Source organism: Oryctolagus cuniculus, chromosome 6 (genome assembly GCF_964237555.1).
Source record: "Oryctolagus cuniculus chromosome 6, mOryCun1.1, whole genome shotgun sequence".
Taxonomy (NCBI): domain Eukaryota; kingdom Metazoa; phylum Chordata; class Mammalia; order Lagomorpha; family Leporidae; genus Oryctolagus; species Oryctolagus cuniculus.
In genome coordinates, this window is record NC_091437.1 from 77,123,445 (window position 1) to 77,147,660 (window position 24,216).

The 24,216-nt window shown below is 41.1% G+C and overlaps 1 protein-coding gene across 3 annotated transcripts in view; it reads right to left on the minus strand.

Moving 5' to 3' along the window:
- ALKAL1 (ALK and LTK ligand 1) overlaps positions 1-24,216 on the minus strand; it is a 56,028-nt gene that overhangs the window by 13,646 nt on the left and 18,166 nt on the right. For 2 of the 3 annotated variants that reach the window (XR_011389474.1, XR_011389473.1), the window contains exons 2-5: positions 18,569-18,622; positions 17,139-17,219; positions 15,980-16,055; positions 11,668-11,765 (exon numbers count right to left, since the gene is read on the minus strand). Coding sequence is in view for 1 of the 3 variants with exons in the window: in XM_070075826.1 (XP_069931927.1) it covers positions 15,991-16,055; positions 17,139-17,219; positions 18,569-18,622 (200 nt within the window). In the remaining 2 variants the exon portion in view is untranslated. Of the gene's footprint in view, positions 1-10,811; positions 11,766-15,979; positions 16,056-17,138; positions 17,220-18,568; positions 18,623-24,216 lie in introns of those variants that run through there. The other variant, XM_070075826.1, reaches the window with a different exon arrangement.

A 24,216-nucleotide genomic window follows, 5' to 3' on the forward strand; every position in this document is an offset into this window, starting at 1 on the left:
AAGACATCTTTCTCTCTCTCTCTCTCTCTCTCTCTCTGCCTCTCCTTCTCTCTGTGTGTAACTCTGAGTTTCAAGTAAGTACATAAATCTTTAAAAGAAAATAACCTTAAATATGCTCAAATCGATAGCTACCGTTGTATAGTCTTACTGTTTCTTCCATGTATACTTATTTTTGTTGGTGAATGGTCAACATTTTCATGCCACATTTGTCTGCCATAGAAGCTTCTATTCATGGTGTAGAGAGTGCAAATAGGAGGGAAAATGGGAAACTTTCCCAGAGAAGGTAAAATCTGCCCCAGCAAAGATAAGCCAGAGCCAGCCAACACCTGAAACAGTTGAGGCTCATAAAGAAAAAAATAAGCAAATGTTCACTAAAATTAAACCAATTTTTAAGATAAGCTTTGAATGGATTCTGAGGAAAATTTACTTTGATTTTCTAGAGTGGGATGTTTGATTACCAAACACATGGCACGACTTCTGGAAGCTCTCTAGAAGCATCTGGAGCTCCTGTCCAGTGTGCACTCAGGAAACGCGTCTGTCTGCCTCTCCTGAGGTCAGCTTGGCTCCGCAATGAAGACAAACTAAGCAGGTCTGACTGGAATTCATTTTTCTGCCAACGTCCATGTTCTATAAAGAGTCTATTTGGGTTTCCCAACTGATCTTTTTTTGTCTAGACATCCATTTGGAACAAATTATATTACAGGTTGAATATCGCTTATCTGAAATGCCAGGGAGCAGAAGTGTTTAGAATTTTGAATTTTTTTGGATTTTAGAATACTTGCATATAATTGTACATGATGAGGCATCTTGGGGACAGGAACCAAGTCTAAATATTAAATTAATTGTTTTATATACACCTTACAGACATAGCCTGAAGGCAATTTCATAAAATATTTTAGCACACTTTTATCTTTGTAAAGATTTATTGATTTATTTATTTATTTGAAAGGTAGAGCAACAGGGAAAGGGGAATGGGGGTGGGAGGGAAACATTGCTCTTCCATTTGCTGATTTACTCCACAAATGCCCACAATATCCAGGACTGGCCCAGACTGAAGCCAGGAGCCTGGAACTCCATTCAGTTCTCCCACATGGGTGGCAGGGACTCATGAATTCAAGTCATCATCTGCTACCTCCCAGGATATACATTAACGAGAAGCTGGGTCAAAAGCAGAACAGTTGAAACTTTACCCAGGCACTCCAATATGGGATGCAGGCATTGCAAGTGACAGCTTAACCCACTGAGCCACAAGGCCCATCCTGCCTGCATCTTGTTACGACTATCCTATGAGGTCAGCTGTGGAAATTTCCATGAGTGGCATCATGTCAAATTGTCAAAAAGTATCAGATTTTGGAGAATTTCAGATTAGGGATGCTCAATCTGTTTTTCCTTTTTCCAAAGGAAAATGGCAGATAACTACAGTTATCCATTGGGCACATTGCTTTCAACATAGGTTTGTTAATAATAATGATCTCTTTCCTCTGTCCATGATACTTTAATGTTGCTCATGAATATCCTGGTTGATGCTCTCAAGGGCATCAACAGCACCAAAATGATAAGCAAATGCTACTGTCTTACCAAGCTCTGCTCCAAAGTCATCCTCCAGTTGCTAACTATGATAAGACATGGTTACACTGGAAAGCTTCAAATCATTGATGATCACAGAGTTGGGGAAATTCTCTTCAACTTCAAAGGCAGGTTAAACAAGTGTGGAGTTAGTAACCTCAGACATGATGTGCAAATAAAATATCTTAAAAAAAAATGCCAGAATGATCTGCTCCAATCCCATCAGTGTGGTTTCATTGTACTGCAACCTCAGACAGTCTAATGGACCACAAAGAAGTGAAACAAAAACCCACAGGAGGGAAAATATTGGGATTCTCTTTGTAAAGATATAATATATACATACAAATAAAATGCCTCACTGGGGAAAAACAGCAATAATAATCAAATGTAGTTCATCTGTCAGTCTTTTTTTATTATGATATTATAGAAGCAAAAAAACAGAATACTGGAAGGACAGACAAGGGGAAAGAGGATACTCCCATCCACTGCTTTACTCCCCCAGATGCCTACAACATCAGGAATTGAACTAGGCTGAAGCCAGGAACTCAGTCCAGGTGTCCCATGTGAGTGCCAAACACCCAACTACTTGAGCCATCATCCTATCTACCAGGATCTACATAAGCAGGAAGCTGGAGTCAGGAGCCGCAGCAGACAATCAAGCTCAGGTACTTTGATGTCGGATGTGGGCATCTCAACCACCAGGCTCAGCACCCATTCCTCTTATTGTTGTTGTTGTTATTTGAGAGGCAGAGTGACAAAGAGCATCCTTCAGTTCTGAACAGGTAAGTAACACAAAGATTTTGTAAGCAGACTACAACAGTTATGAACCAACTTACTTATGTTGAGTGCTGCTGCTTCCTACCCCATCACTTTGTTTGCGCTGTCTGGCAGAAGTGGTGGAAACATCTGTGTTCACAGTAGAGTCCTGGGGAGCTGGCAAACCCAGGCCAAGCACTAGTCAGATCACTACAGTATTTTAGCAACAAGGCTCCCTGAGTCCATACTGGCAGGTGTAGTGCATACTAGGCATCAGGAATGCTACTGCACTTATTTAACATTTCGTGGTGCTTATTTTATCCAAGGCACTCTTCTGAGCACTTTGATACTAACTGATCTGTTTCTTTATGAAGTTGGCATTTTATCCTCATAGAGATGAGAAAACAGAGAGAAAGAGATTCGACATTTCACCCCAGGTCATACACCTGATAATCATTTATTCAAAAAATTACACAAGAACTTTCATATAACGAATGTGTTAATGTTCTCATTTTTTTAAAGATTTATTTATTTATTTGAGAGGCAGAGTTACAGGCAGAAAGGGAAAGACATAGAGAAAGGTCTTCAATCAGCTGGTTCACTCCCCAGATGACTGCAACAGCCAGAGCTGGGTGGATCTGAAGCCAGAAGCCAGGAGTTTCTTCCAGGTCTCTCAGGCATGTGCAAGGGCCAAGCACATGGGGCCTTCTATTGCTTTCCTAGGCCATAGTAGAGCTGGATCAGAAGAGTGGCCAGGATTCAAACAAGCGCCCATATGGTATGCCAGCTCTGCAAGTGGAGTGCCAGCCTACTATTCCACAGCACCAACCCCTTGATGTTTTGATTTATTTATTTATTTATTTTTGATAGGCAGAGTTAGACAGTGAGAGAAAGAGACAGAGAGAAAAGTCTTCCTTCCATTGGTTCACCCCCCAAATGGCCGCCACAGCCTTCGCGCTGTGCCAATCCAAAGCCAGGAGCCAGGTGCTTCTCCTGGTCTCCCATGCGGGTGCAGGCCTCAGGCACTTGGGTCATCCTCCACTGCCTTCCTGGGCCACAGCAGAGAGCTGGACTGAAAGAGGAGCAACTGGGACAGAATCCGGCACCCCAGCTGGGACTAGAACCCGGGGTACTGGAGCCGCAGACGGAGGATTAGCCAAGTGAGCCACAGCACCGGCCTGTTTTGATTTATTTAAACACTATAATATTCTCTAGTTCTTCTGTCTTTGTTTTAGAACTCATCTCTTGACCCCTCAGAAATCTGCTCTCCTGATAGGCACTTTTCTCATTAGTATTTAAAGGGGACCAAAAGTCTTAGCAAAAGCTCCTGGGATCTTACACTGCCCTGACTCTGTCTTCACTCTCATCTCTCTTGGACCATTTCAACTTCATACATATGATTTACACTCAAAATCCAGTTCAGGGCTCTTATATTTGGTTTGGTCCAGCCTGGGCTGTTGTAGGCATTTGTGGAGCAGAAGTGAAACAGTGGATGAAGTATCTTTCTCTATCTCTCCAATACATTTTTAATGATTTATTTATTTATTTGAAAGGCAGAGCTACAGAGAGGGAGAGGCAGAGGGAGAGGCAGAGGGAGAGGGAGAGGGAGAAGGAGAGGGAGAGGGAGAGGGAGAGGGAGAGAGAGGTCTTCCATCCTATGGTTCAGTCCCCAAATTGCCACAGTGGCCAGAGCTGAGCCGATTCGAAGTCAGGAGCCAGGAGCTTCTTCCAGGTCTCCCATGTGGGTACAGAGGCCCACGAACACAGTCCATCTTCTATTGCTTTCCCAGGGCATACCAGAGAGCTGAATCAGAAGTCAAACTGGCACCCTGGGATGCCGGCACTAAAGTGGCAGCTTCACCTGTTATACCACAGTGCCAGCCCCCTCTCCAACACATTTTTAAAATATTTTTTAAATAAAAGATTCTTTGGGTGCAAAAATTTTGAAACCCATGCACACACATATAGTCTTCAGAAAGTTCCAGGAAAATGTGTAAAATGAAAAACTTATACATAAATTTCAAATATTTTTGCATCCAAACAAACATCTCTTAATTGTATTTTTTGCAAACTTTTTGAGGTACTCTCACATTTGCTTGTGTGTGTGTGTGTCTGTGTATCTGTGTGTGTGTGTGTCTGTGTCTGTGTCTGTGTGTCTGTGTTCCGTTAAGTTTCAGAGGGGATCCGGGCCAGCTGCAGGCATAGTACTGGCCTGAGTAGACAGCGCCTCTAGACCCTAAAGGGTTCTTCATAATCATCTACTTTCATCCCTAATCATCCTCATATAAATTCACTTTGCTTTCTGATCCCCATCTCTCTTTCTATGCTTCTGTAACACCATAGCACAAAAATATCAAAAGCATGTTTTTCCTGAAATTGGAGCCTAAGGCTGAAGTTCTATCATGTGGCATTGGTTGGATGAGGCTGCTTTACAAAAAATCAGTTAGTGTCTCTGAATTTGACCTTGTCATTTAGTGAATGTACCAGTAGACACTGGCTCTCTGATGTGTGTGCAGCTGCTAATCATGACTACAAGACTCACGAGTTTCTTTCATTTGTTTTCCTTTGATTTTTGCTTTTGCTTTGTAGCAGAACTGGAGAAACCTGCATGGATACGATCTCATATTTAAAGAGATTGGCTGCATTGTTGAAATTTAATCCTCCAACAATCTTTATGTGACCTCCCTGTGGTGGAATGAGAAGGTGAAAAGGTCATGCCAATATGGCTGCTGAGGTGAGCAGGTCATGCCAAGATGGCTGCTGAGGTGAGAAGGTCATGCCAAGATAGCCACTGACAACAGAAATTGGCAACAGGCTATAATTGGATGACTTCGGAAACCACATGACAACAAAGCCTGACTAACAATAGGCTATGCTTGGATGGTTTCAGAAACTGCCTGGCAGTAAAGCCTGACTGGCAACAGGCTGTGATTGGATGGCTTTGGAAACTGCCTGGCAGCAGACTGTAATTGGTTAAGGCATAGACCACCCCTTGACTGGATTGGCTGCCTTGGCTATATAAGCAGCTGTAGCAACTGAAATAAACGAGTCTGCAGGCTGCTCACCTCTGGCCTGCTTTCATCTGACTCCCAGGGTCTGTGTGGTGACTCCGCGCCTCTTGCCCCTACCACGCTCCTCTCAGAACGAATCTTCTAAGAATGAATCATCTCAGAAGAAATCAACCGCAACACCTCCCAACTACAATTATTTTATTTGAGAGGGAGAGAGAGAATGATTCCATTTGGCTCCCCAAATGCCAATCTTAGCCAGGGCTGAGCCATGCTGAAGGCAGAAGCCTGGAACTCAACTCAAGCATCACCTACATGGGCAGCAGGACCCAGTTACTTGAGTCATCACTACCTCATAGTGTTAACATTAGCAGGAAGCTGGAATCAGGAACAGAGCAGGGATTTGAACCCAAGTAGTCTGATACGAGATGAAGTCTTTCCACCCAGCAGCTTAACTGCTATAGCAAATGCCTGTCCCCAAGCATAGCTGTAATTGTTTGGGAAAAAAAATAGCTCCTCAACTAAGTTGAGAAAAAGGGTCACAAGAAAGATTTTTCCCAGTATTTATAACTGACCACTCCCTCAAATATATATCTTTTATACCAAGCCCCTAGGATGTGCTTGATAGACTTGAGGCAGATAGGCAAATAGTCTCTGTACCTCATGCTCTCCCTTCCTCTCTCTCCCCTCTCTGCCCCTCTTCATGGACCTCCCCACTCACTACTAGTAAAACCTGCGAAATCAAGGGGCAACTCCACGTCCTGTGAAAGGTGGAAAGATGGGGTTTCCCTTGCCCATGACCATAAGCACAGATGGTGCCCAGGAGGAATTTCCAGGAGCAAGACTTTAGGGGTCTGTAAGGTCAAAGCCAAGGCAAAAATACCAACCCATCTCCAAACTGCCATAGGAACCTGACAGAAGAGGGATCCTGTTCTTCAAAGGAGATGACAGGAAACCAAGCTACAAAAATCCCCAAGTTAAAATACCCATCAGATGTCAAATGATGGCAGTTTATGACTCAAACAGGGCTGAAGTTTTCTATTGGACTGGCATGGTATACTCATACTAACATTTTTCCAATGAAATGACAAGGAAACTGAGATATTTCCCGTATACACAGATTCCAAATCTCCCAGAGAAGCCAGAATTGTAACCTGCAGTTGAGCCAGGGCTGAAACCTGTCCCCACCTACACGCTGTGGGAGCTGCGGCTAAGTCTAATCCTTTGTGTTAATCACTGGGCTTATAGGCATTTGTATTTCTGCCTCTAAGGTTAAATGGCTCTATCTGTCAATATCTGTGACGGGGTAAACGGAAGTGCTTGCAGGGAAGGAATTAAGCAGACAGCTTATCCTGATGAATGAACACAGTGGATTCACATAAAACATAGAAGAGTTTTGGTGAGTAACTGAACAATTTCTCAATAGTGATCCCTAAATACTCTGCTTTTATTGTGAGTTACAATGTGTTCTTTATCTCATTCATTGGCTTATATGATACAGTCATGCACAGCATGAAGACATTTCAGTCCAACTGTGGACAGCATAAATGGTGCTGGTACTGTAAGATTTTACTGTTCAGTGATATTGTTGCAATTTTTAAAACTTGTGTGTATGTACGTATTTGAGTGACACAGGGAGGGAGGGAGGGAGATGGGGAGGGAGAGAGACAGGAAGTAGGGAGAGGGAGAGAAAGGAGAAATGGGAAAGGAGAGAGAGAGAGAATCTTCCATCTGCTGGTTCATTTCCCAAAAGGCTGCCACAGCCAGGTTTGGGTCAGGCTGAAGCCAGGAAATCCAGGTCTCCCACATGGATGGTAGAGACCCAAGCACTTGGTCCTATAGCAGGAAGCTTTTAAATCAGAAAGACAAGACACTTAGGCTTTTAGCAAGAAGCAGCTTTATCCATGCTGGCATGAGGCCAGTGGATTCACTCCCAGAAGACTGTGCCCCAAACACAGAGAGGCATTTCCTTATATACCTTTTAGCTCCTTTGTCTCCCTTATATGGCTGCATACATTCCAAGTGGATGCTTTAATGCTACATGACAGCTATAGGGATTGCTAAAAGGTCCTGTAGGTATACAGTTACTGATGTTTTAAATTTTTTAAAAGATTCATTTTATTTATTTGAAAGGAACAGTTACAGAGAACAAGATCTTCCATTCACTGGTTTACTCCCTGAATGACCACAATGGCAGTAGCTGGGCCAGTCTGAAGCCAGGAGCTAGAAGCTTCTTCTAGGTCCCCAACCTGGGTGCAGGGGCCCAAGCCCTCCTCTACTGCATTCCCAGGTGCATTAGCAGGGAGCTGGATCTTAAGTGGAGCAGCCACGACATGAACCAGCGCCCTTATGGATGCTGGAACTACAGGCAACAGCTGAACATGCTAAGCCACATTATTATTGATAATGTTAAGCAGTTTCCCTTACATCTAGAGCTTCCCCCCATATATAGCAAACTATACCTGAACTGGCTAACACTACAGCACTGTGCTGACAGGCAGATGTTGAAGCTGTCAAAAGCAAGTTGATACTGCCAGCTTCTTTTCCCAGGACAGGTCCTGCTTCTTTATCTCAGGAAGCCCCTATCACATTCCATGTTCTATCTCCTTCCCAGATGTGTTTGCTGGGAACTGAATCAGAAGCAAAGCAGCTGGGACTTGAGCCAGCACTCCAATATGGGATGAGGCATCGCAAACGGTGGCTTAACCCATGGTGCCACAATGCCACCCTAGTGTAGCCATTTCAGTTTTTGCAAGTCCACCCTGTGAGTTTGGTGCAATGATGAAACTACCTCAAGTGACTCTTACTGTTTACTTTTTATAGTAGTATGAGCCAGACACAGTTCTAGCAGCTAGAAATGTGGGGAGCAACTCGGACTAGACTAAGTTACTGGAATTAAGACTTATTCTATGCATCTGCTCTCCCACAATATGGCGCTGAGAAGGGAGAAACAGCTTCTACTCAGCTGCCTCTTGCCAACTTGAGTGATGACCTCCAGGAGCTGATCCTGCTCCTGATTGGAGGAGAGCAGCGTACTCGGCGTGTGGGCAGCCGAGTTGGGATTGGCGGAAGAGGACTATAAAGGAGGAGAGAGACAACATGCACCAGGAACATCTATCTGAAGGAACACCTGTGCAGCCCCCGAGAGAGCCGGCCGGCGGTGTGCCACTCCCCCGCGGAAGTGGGGAAAGTGGCCAGGGGGAACCGCCCTTCCACGGAGGTGGAAGGGTCGGTAGCCAACCCGGGAAGAACCAGCAGCAAACCCGGGGAGGGCCGAGCAGACGAAAGAACAGCGCAGGGTCCTGTGTCGTTCCTCCACGAAGACGGGGAGCGACAAGAAATCCTTCGGAAGACATTCTGTCTGGTACACCTTATTTACTGTGGAGGAATATGCAGGGAAAGGGGAATCCAGGCAGGCCTAGAAGAGCTGGCAGGCTGAGGAAAACTGACTGACCCAACTACAAGGCTGCATTAGACAGAGTCAGCATGGTAGCACAGGAACGTTGGAAAGGCAAATCACAATCACTTCACGGCGCTCGCACCCAGGCAAGGGACCCAATCATACCCAATCGCACCAAGCCTTCCTGGTGCATGATCAGAGGAAGGCCCAATCTGAGAACGAACATTGGGGATGAGAATTAAGAGAGACAAGTGCAAGAGGGGAGAAAGGGAGTAGGGGGGAATGATCAGGGACACCCAGCTCTGGAGTCCCTTGTCTCCCAGAGGAGCCTGTTCTGCTTTTCTCCACAACAAACGAACTTGCTTTTGCTTTGCAACCTGTTGGACTCCACTCTTTCTGTACTGAGACAAGAGGTCCAGACCAGGAGGGCAGGTCTTTATGGCCAAATGCATAACAATACATAAGAAACTAATTTATACCACATAGACTGATACACAATATTAAACAAATTAAGCAAGGAGACGCGAGGGAAAGCTACTCTAGATAGGCTTGGATTTTCCAATCAAGTAATCAATTGGTACCATGTACAAAGCAATAAGACAAAAACATGTATCAGGGCCCCCAAATGGAAACACATTTCCTATCTTCTAGAAGCTCTCAAGGGCTAGCTTTAGGAAATGCATCTTGCTTTTCAAGGCAAAAGATGCAACATTCAATAGAAAGTGAAAAGGAAGCGTAAGAAGTTATGCAGTTTCACTACCTGGAGAAAGCATTGCTAACCTCCTGCCTTTCTGCTTAGACGAGAGCTTTCCTCTGGTGTGCAGATGTTACTTTGCTAAGGAACCACTGAATGTTTCACCCTGTTTACCTTGAAACACCAACGACCCTGGGTGAGAAAATGTTCTCTGTTGGGACAAATTGAAAGTCTTCGATTCATTATCCCCTCAACTTCGCTATGTTGAAATTAGTTCAATGAGCAAATGAGTGTCATGTAGTAAACATTATTGCAATACGATGCTTTTATTCTGTGGACTTTATAGAAATATACATCATAGAATACATTTTGAGGCACATTAGTCATCTATGAGAAGTTTAAAATTTAATTTCACAGAATTGCATCTGAAATAACTTACTTTATTGAAACTATACTAATCATGAGTGTCCTTTGGTCTATTTTTAGTATTTTAGCCAAATGCATTTCACCGTAAGTTTTTATTTGTCGTTATTCAATAACCTCTTCACTTTTATTTTTTTAAAAAAAGGCTCTCAGCTCTCTAGACAGTTATAAGCATAGAATTCATTTTTCTAAATGTATAATTATAATTACCAAAATAAAAAAAAACAACTAAAAATACAGCATTCTTCTCATTCTTTATTACACAGAATTATTGCCAAATTTCAATGCCAATCCCCTTTCAGGTTTTCTGAAAATAATTACTAGATCTTGGCCCATAGGCCACAACAAATAAAAGGATAATTTAGAATATCATTTCATAGAATTCCTGAAGCCATCAGGCATCTTTGAGCTTGGCTTTCTAATGGACAAAGGAGAATGGATGTTTACAATCATCAATAACTGCAATGCACACAGTTATGGAAGAGATCAAAGATGCTAAAATTGGGATGATGGCTTCCATACAACAGAGATGCAAATGTCTTCATGATACCAATATAAATCTGGAACCAAAGTGATAAAAAGTCAGTTAAGTAACTTGTGCTTTGTCTACTCCTTAAAAGGATGGAGGTTGGGGCAGTGTTGTGGCACAGCTGAGGCCACTGCCTATGATGCTACCAACTCATATGTGCACCAGTTCAAGTCCCACCTGTTCCACTTCTAATTCAGCTCCCTGCTGATGCACCTGGGAGGGCAGTGGAGGGTGGTGCAAGTGTTTGGGCCCATGCAGTCACGTGGGACACTGGGAAGAGGGTTGAGGCTCCGGGCTCCTGGATTCAGTCTGGCCCAGCCCCGTGGTTGCAACATTTGAGGGGTGAGCCAACAGATGGAGGATCTTTCCATCTCTCCTCTCTCTCTCTCTCTCTCTCTCTCTCTCTCTCTTTCTCTCTCTCTCTAACTATGCCTTTCAAATAAATAAATGAATCTTGAAAAAAAAAAGATGAGTGGTTTTTCATTATAGATTTCTGACTTCCCAAGTTTTTCAGAATGAAACTAACTGAATATAATAAGGTAATTTGTTACATTCTAACCATTCTAACCAAAGCATGCAGGCAATCCATACTTTCTTCTTGCTCTTTCACAAACATCTCCCCAGCCCAACAACAACCAGACTTCCTTTTATTTAAGACAGTAATACCACATACTCTAACTTCAAAAGACAGAAGCTGTCTTAGGATTCTAGCTATCAGTTCAGAAAACGTGAGGTACACCAAAGAATTCATGGAAAAAATGGAATTAAAAATAACTTTTAGTACAAAAACATTTTGAAATTATGTGTATGAACTTATATATATACACACTTATATTTGGTGATATTTTAATAGTATAATTTCTGCCACAAATATTTTTCATTCAAAGAAAAAAACAGGTTTTTTCATATTTTTTGCTTTAATAAAATTCACATTTAAAATTAATGCAAATAAACACAATAAATTCTGAATAAAATTATTTAAATATTATTAAATAGAAATTATAAAAGTGGACTTTATACATGATGGTTTGACGAACATATTACTAAGAGCAAACACAAAACACATCATTTTTCACAGGTACTCCGAAACATAATTTACATAATTAAATGTTTAACATGGAATGTTAACCATATAAGAAAATTATATGCCTAGCAAAAATAAAGTTGAATAGCATAACTTAAAATATTCTATTTGCAATATGTGATTTAAACTCTTAAAAAATTATAAATTATAGTATACACATGGAGGGTAGTTAATCTGTTACTCTGGAGAGTCTCTTATTTAACTCACATAAATATCCATAAAATTACAATTTTCATCTGTTTTTACATTTAAAATGATTCCAGGCACTTTTTTCTTCATATTAGTATTACACTGTTAAGAAATGCCTATAGAAGGAAAAAGAAGAAAAATATTTACAGTTTGGTTTTTAACATATTTAAAAATACATACAGTTTTTCTTTTTTAGGATTTATTAATTTACTTGAAAGGCACAGTTAGAGAAAAGGAGAGACAGAGACAGAGACAGAGACAGAGACAGAAAGAGAGAGATCTTCCATCTGCTGGTTCACTCCCTAAGTAGCCACAACTGCCAGGGCACTGTAGGCAGTGGCAATCTACTGCTCCACAACACCAGACCCCAAAATAGAATTTTGATAGTTACATTTACTTTATTTTGCTTAAATAATATGTGGATGGGGTCAGCATTGTAGCATAACTGGTTAAGCGACTGCCTGTGATGCCAGTTCAAGTCTCAACTGCTCCACTTCTGATCCAGTTCCCTGCTAATGTGCCTGGGAAAGCAGCAAAAGATGGCCCAAGAGCTTGTGCCCTTGCAACCCACATGGGAGACCCGGATGGAATTCCTGGTTCTTGGGTTCATTGCAGCCTTTTAGAGAATGGTCTATTGGTTGCATGTATCAATGCCATCTCACTAGTCCAAGTGATCAATTTCAGTTCACAATTGATCACACTGATAGGTCTAAGAGTCAAAGGGATAATGCAAACAAGACTAGTGTCTGCTAATACTAACTGATATAATAAAAAAGGGAGAGAATGATCCAACATGGGAAGCAGGATACACAGCAGACTCATAGAATGGCAGATGTGCTAAACAGCACTCTGGCCTCAGAATCAGCCCTTAAGGCATTTGGATCCAGCTGAAGAGCCCATGAGAGTATTTTAGGCATGGAAAGCCAAGACACTCTGGCAAAAAAAAAAAAAAAAAAAAAAAAGAGGACCTAAATGAAAGATCTCCATGAGTGAGATCCCAGTAGAAAGAATGGGGCCATCAAAGAAGGAGGCACCTTTCTCTGAAGGGAGGAGAGAACTTCCACTTTGACTATGACCCTGTCGGAATAAGGTCGAAGTCAGCGAACTCAAAAGGCTTCCATAGCCTTGGAAACTCATGAATAGAGCCTAGGGAGATTACTGATGCTATAAACAAGAGTGTCAATTTGTTAAGTCAACAACAGGAGTCACTGTGCACTTACTCCTCATGTAGGATCTCTGTCCTTAATGTGTTGTCCAATGTGAATTAAAGCCATAACTAGTATTGAAACAGTATTTTACACTTTATGTTCTGTGTGGGTGCAAACTGATGAAATCTTTACTTAATGTATACTAAATCGATCTTCTGTATATAAAGATAACTGAAAATAAATCTTGATGTGAATGGAATGGGAGAGGGCTGGGAGATGGGAGGGGTGTGAGTGGGAGGGAAGTTATGGGTGGGGGGAGAAAGCCATTATAATCCATAAACTGTACTTTGGAAATTTATATTTACTAAATAAAAGTTAAGAAAAAAGAGAATGATCTATTGGATGAAAGATCTCTCTTTAACTCTGTCTTTCAAGTAAATGCATAAAACTTTAAATTCAGTGGATTCTTAATTTTCAATCTAATCTTAACAATGTAGACTAGAGTATTTGTGGAAGGGGAGAGGAATAATGAGTACTTTTAGAGGTGTAAAATGATGATTTCCCTATTAAAGTTTTATATCTAGACATATCAAAAGAATAAACCTGAGAGGCCAGCATTGTGGTGCAGGTTAAGCCACCACTACTTGGGAGAATGGCAATACATATCAAAGTACCAGTGCTAGTCCAAGCTGTGCTGCTTTTGCTCCAGCTCCCTGCCAATGTCCCTCAGAAGGTAGGGAAGATGTCCAAAGTACTTGGGCCCCTGCCATCCATGTGGAAGACCAGGATAATGTTCCTGGCTCCTGGCTTCAGCCTGGCCCAGACTGAATATTGTCGTCACTTGTGGGATGAACCAGGAGATGGAAGATCTCTGTCTCTCCCTCTGTGTCTCTTTGCCTTTTAAAGAAATAAGTAAGCCCTTTTCAAAAAAAATTTCATGGAAATAGAATATAAATTTATTTTAATAAATAAGTAAATGTATAGTCCTCAAAATTATATATAATATACCCTTAATATTACTAATCTATAACATTTATTGTAATATCTTGTTAAATAGTTAAAATCAACAATATCATAGAAAATTCCTACAGAGAAAAATCACTAAATGTCTAAACTCCACAATTTTTTTTTGACAGGCAGAGTGGACAGTGAGAGAGAGAGACAGAGAGCAGAGAGAAAGGTCTTCCTTTTCTGTTGGTTCACGCTCCAATGGCTGCTGCGGCCAGAGCGCTGCGGCCAGTGCACTGCACTGATCCGAAACCAGGAGCCAGATGCTTCCCCTGGTCTCCCATGCGGGTACAGGGCCCAAGCACTTGGGCCATCCTCCACTGCACTCCCGGACCACAGCAGAGAGCTGGACAGGAAGAGGAGTGACCGGGACAGAATCCGGTGCCCTGACCGGGACTAGAACCCGGTGTGCCAGTGCCACAGGCAGAGGATTAGCCTATTGAACCGTGGCACCAGCTTAAACTCTACAATTTTAAAAAGACATATTTGTCAGCTCTGTCTTCTATGGATTTGGTCCCAGGAGAGTGTAAGTTGTGTAAGAAGTAGTTTCTTGGGGTGTGAACTTTTCCAGTTATTAGTTTTTTATTTGCATAAATATATTAAAGACAAAAATGGATAGCTATAGCTTGATTTAAATCATTTCAATAGTCAAATTAATTTTTATTGATTTATTCATATTTTTCATTATTCAAAAATCTTTGAGACAGGCTAAGAGTAATTGACTCAAATAACCTAATATTGAATATTGAAATAATTTAGCACATTATCTAATTTTTTTAATTAATTTTCATCTACCTAAAAGTCAGAGTGACAGAAAGACCTTCCACCCATTTGGTTCATGCCCCAGATGCCTGCAACAGCCAAAGATGGGCTAGGCAAAAGCCAGGAGATCCATTTAGGTCTCCCACAAGGATAGCAGGGGCCCAAGCACTTGAGCCATTATCTGCCCCATCCCAGGCACATTAGCAGGAATTAGCAGGAATTTGTATTGTAAGCCAAGTTGCCAGGATTCACACTGGCTCTCCAATATGGGACACAGGTGTCAAAAAGTGATACCTTACCCTCTTATGCCACAATACCCACCCCAAACTCATTATCTTAATCTAAAACAAGGGAAAATCTTAAAAACTGTAAATATGCAGAATTAACAGGGCTAATTATCATTAATTTGCAATAATAGCTTTTAAATAAAAAATAAGAATGGCCACAAAAACAGCAGATCAAGATAGTCTCAGTAATTGTCACAAGAAATCTATGATATGGACTAAGTCCCCCATGAAGTTATTTGATATAGATTGAGTTATACTTGTGGGTTCAAGATAGTCACAGATATTTCTAGACTACAGGTACTCCACCCAAGACTTTCACTCCCACCTTCACAACCTGGGGAACCAGTGTCCTTAAAGGGACTTGTCCGTGGTACTGAAATGCTGACCAAAACACGTTGACTTTGTATTATGCCAGGAAAGAACTACTCTTTAGAAAAATATGTGCAAAGAAATTAATATCTTCAAATATTTTAATAGATTCTACTTTTATATGTAAATGTTATAATTTATATTAAGTTTATTTAAGATTTTACAAATACCTATTTCTGTACTTAGGACTCCTGGGATAATCCAGTCAGAAAGACAATTCTGACCTACTATTTCACTCTTGTAAAGAGGTTAGAGCAGAGGATTACATGTTCATTACATGATTCTTTACTTTAAAAGAATCAAATACACACTGCTAATATCTTTCAGCTGTTCCTTACTTACTCTATGTAAATCAAAATTTTAAGACCTGGTTTCATTTTCTATTATAGCTTTTGTACAATTAAGGAAAGATAGACCTGTAAATAGGTTATTCAACTAATGTTTATCTAAATAATGTTTCCATATAATAATAAAATAACAGGAAACATTCAATAATTTTTTAAAAAATTACTCAGGAATGGTAAGATTGTCAAAAAGTTATTTATCTATATTCAATATCTATAAGGATATTTTAAATTAACACAATAAAGGGTTTAGTGTATTTAGAGCAAGTTTTAACACTAACAGCAACATCCACAGATTAAGTTCAGTTGGTCCTGGTAAGATCAGCTGCTTGGATTTTTGTATAGCTCAAAATTTTCTTAAGAAAATTAAACTATTGAACATGGTAAGAAACATAAACAATTGCATACTCACAGAAGGGTTTTCTAGGTCTGTGAGCACAGTGGACTCACTGCCAACCTTGTTAATAACCGAGCACATCGTTTATAATCTAGGAAAAAATATTTAAAGGTAAGTCATGCATGTAGGTAATACAAATATGGGAGCAATCATGTTAACCACGGTCACTAATTCATAAAATAATACACATAATTTAATAAACACCTAATATATCAAGAGCTTAACATAGATTTTCTCATTAGTTCTCCTAAGAACACTATCAAGAAGATATTATTGCTATTATCTTCACTTTAGAAATGACAAAAGAGCCTCAGGATGTTAATTATCTCAGAGTGAATAAGCAGTTTGATCCCAAAGCCTACACTCAATCCACCACATGTGTTAATGTTTAGTCATTTGCCCTAAATCCAATGTGATTAAGTTTCCCTTATCATTAAATACAAGTTGTTTTTGAACCAAAAAAGCTGTAACAAATCTGACTCAACATCCTGAATAAAATTAAATATAACTCAAAATGAGCAGCATAATTTAGAAGAAACAAAATGCTTCAAATTCCTTTTCTTCAAAAGGAAAGCTTAGCCTTAGAAAGGAATTTAAAAACAACAAATTGACTTACTACACATAATCATAATTTGGTCACTTTAAATGATAGCCCTTAAATATTATGTTTAGAATTATTAGTAACTTCAACAACTTAAGTATGCAAAGGAATTCATTAGAGCAAGCAACTTTTCAAACTCATTCTATCATTACTCAGAAAAATCTAGCACCCATTGTATAAATGATGTGACATAAAATATATTTACTTTAAAATAACTTAGGAGGAAATTTTGACTTATGCTTCATGGTCATCTTATGCTTCTCACTTTATGAGAGAACATCTTACTTGTGCCAAGGAATTTGAATAATGACAAAAGGCTTCCATCTTGACAACACTTTGTTCTTTCAGGAAATCTGGCTATTTTCAGATCTGGACATAGTCCCAACAAGAATGCAATTTCACCCCTTATCTCTTCAAAAGCACACACAAACCTTAAGCACTGTCAATGTTATAAATAGCATCTCATACAATGTTTAGTCTATCACTTCCCACCCACAGACAGTTCAAGTTTAAAATCACATACATTTATTTCTAGATAAAAAATTTTAAAAGCAATAATGCCAAGCTACTCACAAGCTGGCGTTGAACAATCCCTGGTATTGTGATACAGTCGATGGAAATGTTTGCTACATTCTGCTGAAAATGTGACTGGCCCTGGAGGACAGGAAAAGAATTCTTATGATAAACATAGGCGTGTTTCCCAAACAAATTTGCTAGCACTTTATGGGTGGAGATATAATATAACTGTGGTTTACATCCTACCATGCCCTTAAAAGAACTTGCTGGAGAGCTCTTCCCCTCACCCAGACTCTGTGGGAGGTACTGTGATCTGTGAAAAATAATCTAAATTCATTCCACATTCTCAACATCTCACATAATGGAACCTTAGCTTCCAATAGAGCTCTTTAGAATGGTTAGGAGGGAAACACTCTAGAGAGAAAAATAAAATCAAGTGGATATGAAGAATAAAAAATAAACACCTTTGATTTCCACTTTCTGTTCCCCAAGTTTTTTTAAAATAGGAATGAATGTTTATGTGCAAAAACATTTGTCCTGTTTTCTCACTCAAGTTATTTGTGTCTTCTTTGCATCAAGGACTATTGTAAAGGGTGAGAGGCCTTAAGATGCCCTTATCTCTACCCATAAAATGAAGGAGGACCCAGCTGGGTCTTTCTCCCCACCCTCTGAAAGTGGGAGAAGCAGGAGGATGCACAGGCAGGCCCCTAATGGCATGCCTAAAAACATTCAACATCGTGTGTGACACGGGCTAGTAAATGACTCACAGGGTTGATAGGAAGAACAGAACAGTGTCATGAGAGAGTATTTCATCCCTGCAGGAGATATGGCCTAAGAATCTCAATATCTATTTATCTATCTATCTATCTCTTTCTTTCTTTCTTTCTCTCTCTCTCTCTTTCTCTCTTTCTCTCTCGCTCTCTCTCTCTCTCTCCCCCCCCCCCCCGCCCTCTGCTGAAAAACACTTCTATTGTCTCCATTGGCTGGGGAATGCTGTCTAGATTTCTCAGCATGCCATTTAAGGCTCTCAGAATGAAAATACAGCCTACACCTCCAGTTGTATGTTTACCCAGTGGCCAAACAGAGCCCTGCTTTGCCTCACTTACATCATTCCACATCTGTGCTCCCCAAATCACACCACAAGCTTTCAAGCTTGGCTCAATGGCCTCCTCTTGACCGAATGCCCTTCTCATCCTTAGCAAACTTAGTCTCCTCCTACAGCCCAACTGAAGTATTTATGTTCACTGCAAGCCTCTCCTGGTAGTTCTTGGCTAAATTATTCACCTCCTACACATCTCTAAAACTTTGGGTAATTCTACTACTTGTCAAGATCTGGTTCACATGACAGTTTATAGCACTGGTCCACATCTCCAGCTGGACTCTTACTTATTTTACTTATCTTCATATCCTCATGCCTAACATAGTCCTCTATGTCTCTAAGTACAATCCTTTTATTTAATGAAATCATTAATAAATTATATGTTTACCTGTGAAATGCTTGATGAATTTGTCTTTTAAGTTCAAATCTCTTGGAAATATTTCTGCAAAGAAAAAAATTAGAATGTCTGACTGCATTGCTACCATTAAAAAAAACATGCTTGGGACAGGCATTTGACAATGGTTAACCACCACATGGAATGCTCACACTGTATATTGTAGTCCATCCTGGGTTTGAATCCCAGCTCCCTGCTAATGCACACCCAGGGAGGCAGCAGGTTATGGCTCGAGAGTTTGGTTTCCTGCCACCCATGGTTCTTGGCTATGGCCTTGCCCAGCCCCGCTATTGGGGCTTGTGGAGAGTGAACCAATAGATGGAGGAATCTCCATCTCTACCTTTCAAATAAAATAAAAAATAAATAATGTGCTACAATTTCAAGCACTAAACTCACAAACTCATGGTGGTTTATGTCATTGCTCTCACTTGTGCAGTCCCACCTCTGACCATTCCCTGGGACTGCACACTCCAGTAGTGCTCTCTGCTCTACATCAGGGCTCCTCAACAGACTTCTCATAAGGGCACAGCTGGGACTGAATGTTTGATTTTCCCTCTGCCTCAGATTTATTCCTCCCTCCGGGCCCTCCCGTGTTCCCCAGCTTCAGTAAATGACATCACTCTTTGCTTCTTGCTTGAGCCCAAAATAAAGAAGCTACCCTGACTTCCTCATTCCCTAACCATGACAACCTGGCCACGAGTTCACTTTTGTATTTTCCACCTCCAACACCTTATTCCAGGCCTGTGTTCTCCTGACTCCTTCCATTAACACGAGGCCAGTCCAAGCCATCATATTTCTGTGACTGTACTTTGGCAGCAGCCTCTGGACTAGTCTCCTCCTCCCTGTGATCCTTCTCCCCTGATGCCGCCAGAGCAAATGAATTGAATTGCACTTCAGGTCATGAGACTCTGCCACTGGAAAGGTTTTTCCCTTAAAATAAAACACACTTTCAAAATCAAACTACATCTCAGACTTCATCCTGTGCTCATTCAAAAATATGTCACCTGGAAAACACAATTCTTAAAAACAACCAAGAGTATGTGCAACTTTTTTAAGGGAAAGGAAAACTTACACTTTAACAAAACACTTGAGCCTCACTACACATTTAAACTTCTCATATTTTTATATGCAAGGATGCTTCCAAAAGTTTGTGGAAAACTAGAATTAAAAAATAAGTTAATTTGGGTGCAAAAAAAATGAAAAGCAAAGCAGTTTTCTTATAACATGCATTTTCTATGAACATTTTGAAAATCCATTCTCGGACTGACTTCTGTCTGTGTCAAACACAACACCAATATGAGGAAGTGAAAGTTTTTCACCTCCCCAGTGCATTGGCAGGGGAGACTTCATTGAGACAAAGCAGCAGTGACTGAGTCTTGGAAAATGCAGACACAGGAATCCTAACAGCTCTCGACATCCTGGAACCTAATAAGGACTGTGAGAGCCCTTCCCTGCACAGGCAGTTCCCCAGCTCCTGACAGCCCTGCAGGAGCTCAGAGCAAGATGGGGAGCAGGCAGCAGGAACACGGAGAACCGAGCTCCCCCCACCCTGGAAAACAAACACCTGCATTTCCCGAACAACTCAAACTGACCCAGAAAGAAAAGCAGCAGTAGTGAGGATAAGTCTTGTTTCATGTGAATCTTTGGGTGTTTTCAGTAATATTCCAGCCCCATTCCTGTCTGACGCCAAACACAGCAAGGAAGCCCCTGTGGCATCAGCACTTCCTGAAATGATCCAGGAGAGTGTAGTAGAAGCACTATGGCTACGGGGTGTTCAAAGGCTTACAAATAATTCTGTTTCCAAAAGCACTTTAGACTAATTGTAATCTGTAGACTATGTCATGATCAGGTTTGTGAAGAATTACACATTTTAAGTAAAGGGCCCCCTCTTCACCCACATAACATATGTGTAACTTTAATCAAAGTAGATGTTACCTTGTGATTAGCCTGTGACTACAAGGTGCGTATGCTTGTGTCCACTACAATATTGTGGGCTTCTAGAAGAAATGGGTGCTGTCTTGTTCACTGAACACCCACTGCAGGGTGTTCAACAATGCTTTGCTAACAGAGGGCACCATGCACACATTCAAGGAAATGAAACCTACCAGGGTTGTTACTCTTGCCGTGAAAATACTCAGTGCCTCACCTGCACTCAGGATATGGCTCCAAGGAAACAAGTTTTAATACATTTGAGTTTCAGTTTCAAAGTATAATCACAGAGGAGTGCAGGAATATATATAACAACTGATGCAACTGAAACAGAGAAATGGTGTTGAACTTGGTTCCCAAAGTCATGAGCAAGGGGCAGTGCTATGGCGTAGCGGGTAAAACTGCAGCCTGCAGTGCCGGGATCCCATATGCGCACCGGTTCAACCCAGCTGCTCCACTTCCAATCCAGCTCTCTGCCATGGCCTGGGAAAGCAAGCCCAAGTCCTTGGGCCCCTGCACCCACATGGGATTCTCAGAAGAAGCTCCTGGCTTCGGATTGGAGCAGCTTCGGGCATTGTAGCCATTTGGGGAGTGAACCAGCAGATGGAAGACCTCTCTCTCTGCCTCTCCTTCTCTGTTTAACTTTTTCAAATAAATAAATAAATCTGTTTTTTTTAAAATAGAATAATCAGGAGAGGGAAGGAGACAGTGTGCTTGAGTATAGTGACCCACAGAAAGGAATGGGTGATGAGGCCGCAGGTGTAGAGAGGCTGTGTAGTCCTTTACAAACTGTGTACTGCATTCTATAGGAGATGAGAAGCCAAAAGTTAGGCAAAAGAATGATGTGGTCAAGCTTCATTTAAAGATAATAATAATAAAATAAATCTGGGTCAGCATTATGGTGTATCAGGTTAAGCCATTGCCTGCAGCACTAACATCCTATATGGGCACCGGATAGAGTTCCGGCTGCTATGCTTCCAATCCAGCTCCCTGCTAATGTGCCTGGAAAAGCAGCAGAAGATGGCCTAAGAACTTGGGCCCCTGTACCCTCACGGGAGATCCAGAAGAAGTTCCTGACCCAGCCATTGCAGCCATTTGGGGAGTGAACCAGTGGATAGGAGACCCTTCTCTCTCTCTCTCTCTCTTTCTCTCTCTCTCTCTGAACTCTGATTTTCAAATAAATAAAATTTTTAAAAAATACCTTTATTGGGGAGAAGGTAAGGGAGGGAATAGGAAGATATCAGTCAAGGGGTATCAGGTGCGGAGATGTAGGAGGAACAAGTCTAATGTACTCGTATATTTAACACTATCATATCATATTCAGGGCAATTACTAGGAAGTAAATATTGGATGTTCTGTCTACCACAAAAACAGCAGGGAGGGTAACTGTGAGATGATAGATAGTTAATTTGCTGGACACTACCAACCATTGCCCTATGTATTCCAAAACATTATGCGGTGGAATTTCAATATGTATATTTCAAATAATTTATGGAATATGGAATTTTAAAAGATAAATGTGGTACAAAAATATTTTAAAATCTATGCAAACAAGGGGTGGTCTAAAATTTCATAGAAATAAGTATTATGATAAAACTGCATAAACCTCAAAATTTTATGAACTAAAACTTATCCTTAAATTTCATTTTCCATGAACTTAGTGAAGTACAAAGAAAATAACGTATGCTATTCTAGGAATTTTTAATAATTTGTTTTTAATTTTTTATTTTATTATTATAAATTTTATTATACATTTTTAAAGAAAGCTTTTATTTAATGAATACAAATTTCATATGTACATCTTTAGGAATATAGTCGTTCTTCTCCCCATACTCAGCCTCCGCCTTCCCCCTCCCACCTCCACTCCCATCTCAACTCCTGCTCCCTCTCCCATTCCATCTTCATTATGATTTGTTTTCAATTAACTTTTTTTTAACAAATAAATCTTTTCTTTAAGATTGTATTTACTTACTTATTTGAGAGTTAGAGTTACAGACAATGAGAGAGAGCCAGAGAGAGAGAGAGAGGTCTTCCATCTGCTGGTTCACTCCCCAAATGGCCACAACGGCTGCAGCTGAGCCGATCTGAAGCCAGAAGCCAAGAGCTTCTTCTGGGTCTCCCACGTGCCTGCAGGGACCCAAGCACTTGGGCCATCTTCTATTGCTTTCCCAGGCCACAGCAGAGAGTTGGATCAGAAGAGGAGCAGCCGGGACTAGAATCGGCGCCCATATGGGATGCTGGCACTACAAGCGGAGGATTAACCTACTGCACCACAGTGCTGGCCCCTTAATTAATTTTATATACAGAAGATCAACTCTATAATAAGTAAAAATTTCCACAATTTGCACCCACACAGAAACACAAAGTATAAATTACTGGCCGGCGCAGCGGCTCAATAGGCTAATCCTCCACCTAGCGGCGCCGGCACACCGGGTTCTAGTCCCGGTCGGGGAGCCGGATTCTGTCCTGGTTGCCCCTCTTCCAGGCCAGCTCTCTGCTGTGGCCAGGGAGTGCAGTGGAGGATGGCCCAAGTCCTTGGGCCCTGCACCCCATGGGAGACCAGGAGAAACACCTGGCTCCTGCCATCGGATCAGCGCGGTGCGCCGGCCGCAGCGCGCCAGCCACGGCGGCCATTGGAGGGTGAACCAACGGCAAAGGAAGACCTTTCTCTCTGTCTCTCTCTCTCGCTATCCACTCTGCCTGTCAAAAAAAAAAAGTATAAATTACTGTTTGAAAAGTTTTACAGTTAATTCTCATAGTACAACACATTTAGGACAGAGGTCCTACATGGGGAGCAAGTACACACTGACTTCTGTTGTTGATTTAACAATTGACACTTTTATTATGATGTCAGTGATCATCTGAGGCTCTTGACATAAGCTGCTAAGACTATGGAAGCCCTTCGAGTCCACAAACTCCATCAGTATTTAGACAGGGCCATAAGCAAAGTGGAAGTTCTGTCCTCCCTTCAGAGAAAGGTACCTCCTTCTTTGACAGCCCCTTCTTCCACTGAAATTTCACTCACAGGGATCCTTCACGTAGATCATTTTTTGCCACAGTGTCTTGGCTTTCCATGTTTTTAAATAATTTCTTAAAAGATAATTATGCCTCGTGCTGCAGGGCAAGAATAGATGGAGGAAAGATTAGTGAAAAGGTTTACAAAGGAGTAGTTGCATTTCTGTTGAATAATGCCAGCTATTGCAGGGGTTCAAAAATGACCACTCCTAAGCCAAGCTCAGCCTGGTACTATATTTGTAAAGTTAGAGTTAAATATATTTAAGTAGAGGAATGTATGTGAGCAACACTTTTTATGATGCCTAATGCTATTTAGGCTACAAATTACACAAAGAATAATTAAATCAATTTAAATAGGTTGCTTCTCATCTTCCAAATGTTTGTTATTCAAGTATACTCCACAGATCAGCAGCAATAGCATCTTCTAGGAGCTTGCCGGAAATACAAACCAGATCCAGACCTGTGCAGACTTTTTTTAATTGGAACACAATATACTGGGCATACTCTAATTTGTATACAGACAGTCTCTGGCTGCTTTGGGCCATAGTGGCCAACTTAAATAGTTGTAAGTTCTTTCTCATCCTTTACACTCAGATGTGTTCTGGCTTAAGAAAATACAACATACCATGGATTTGTTTCCTGCCATAACAAAGTTCCCCTGATTATATCACAGCTGTCTTACAGCTCTGGAGGCCAGC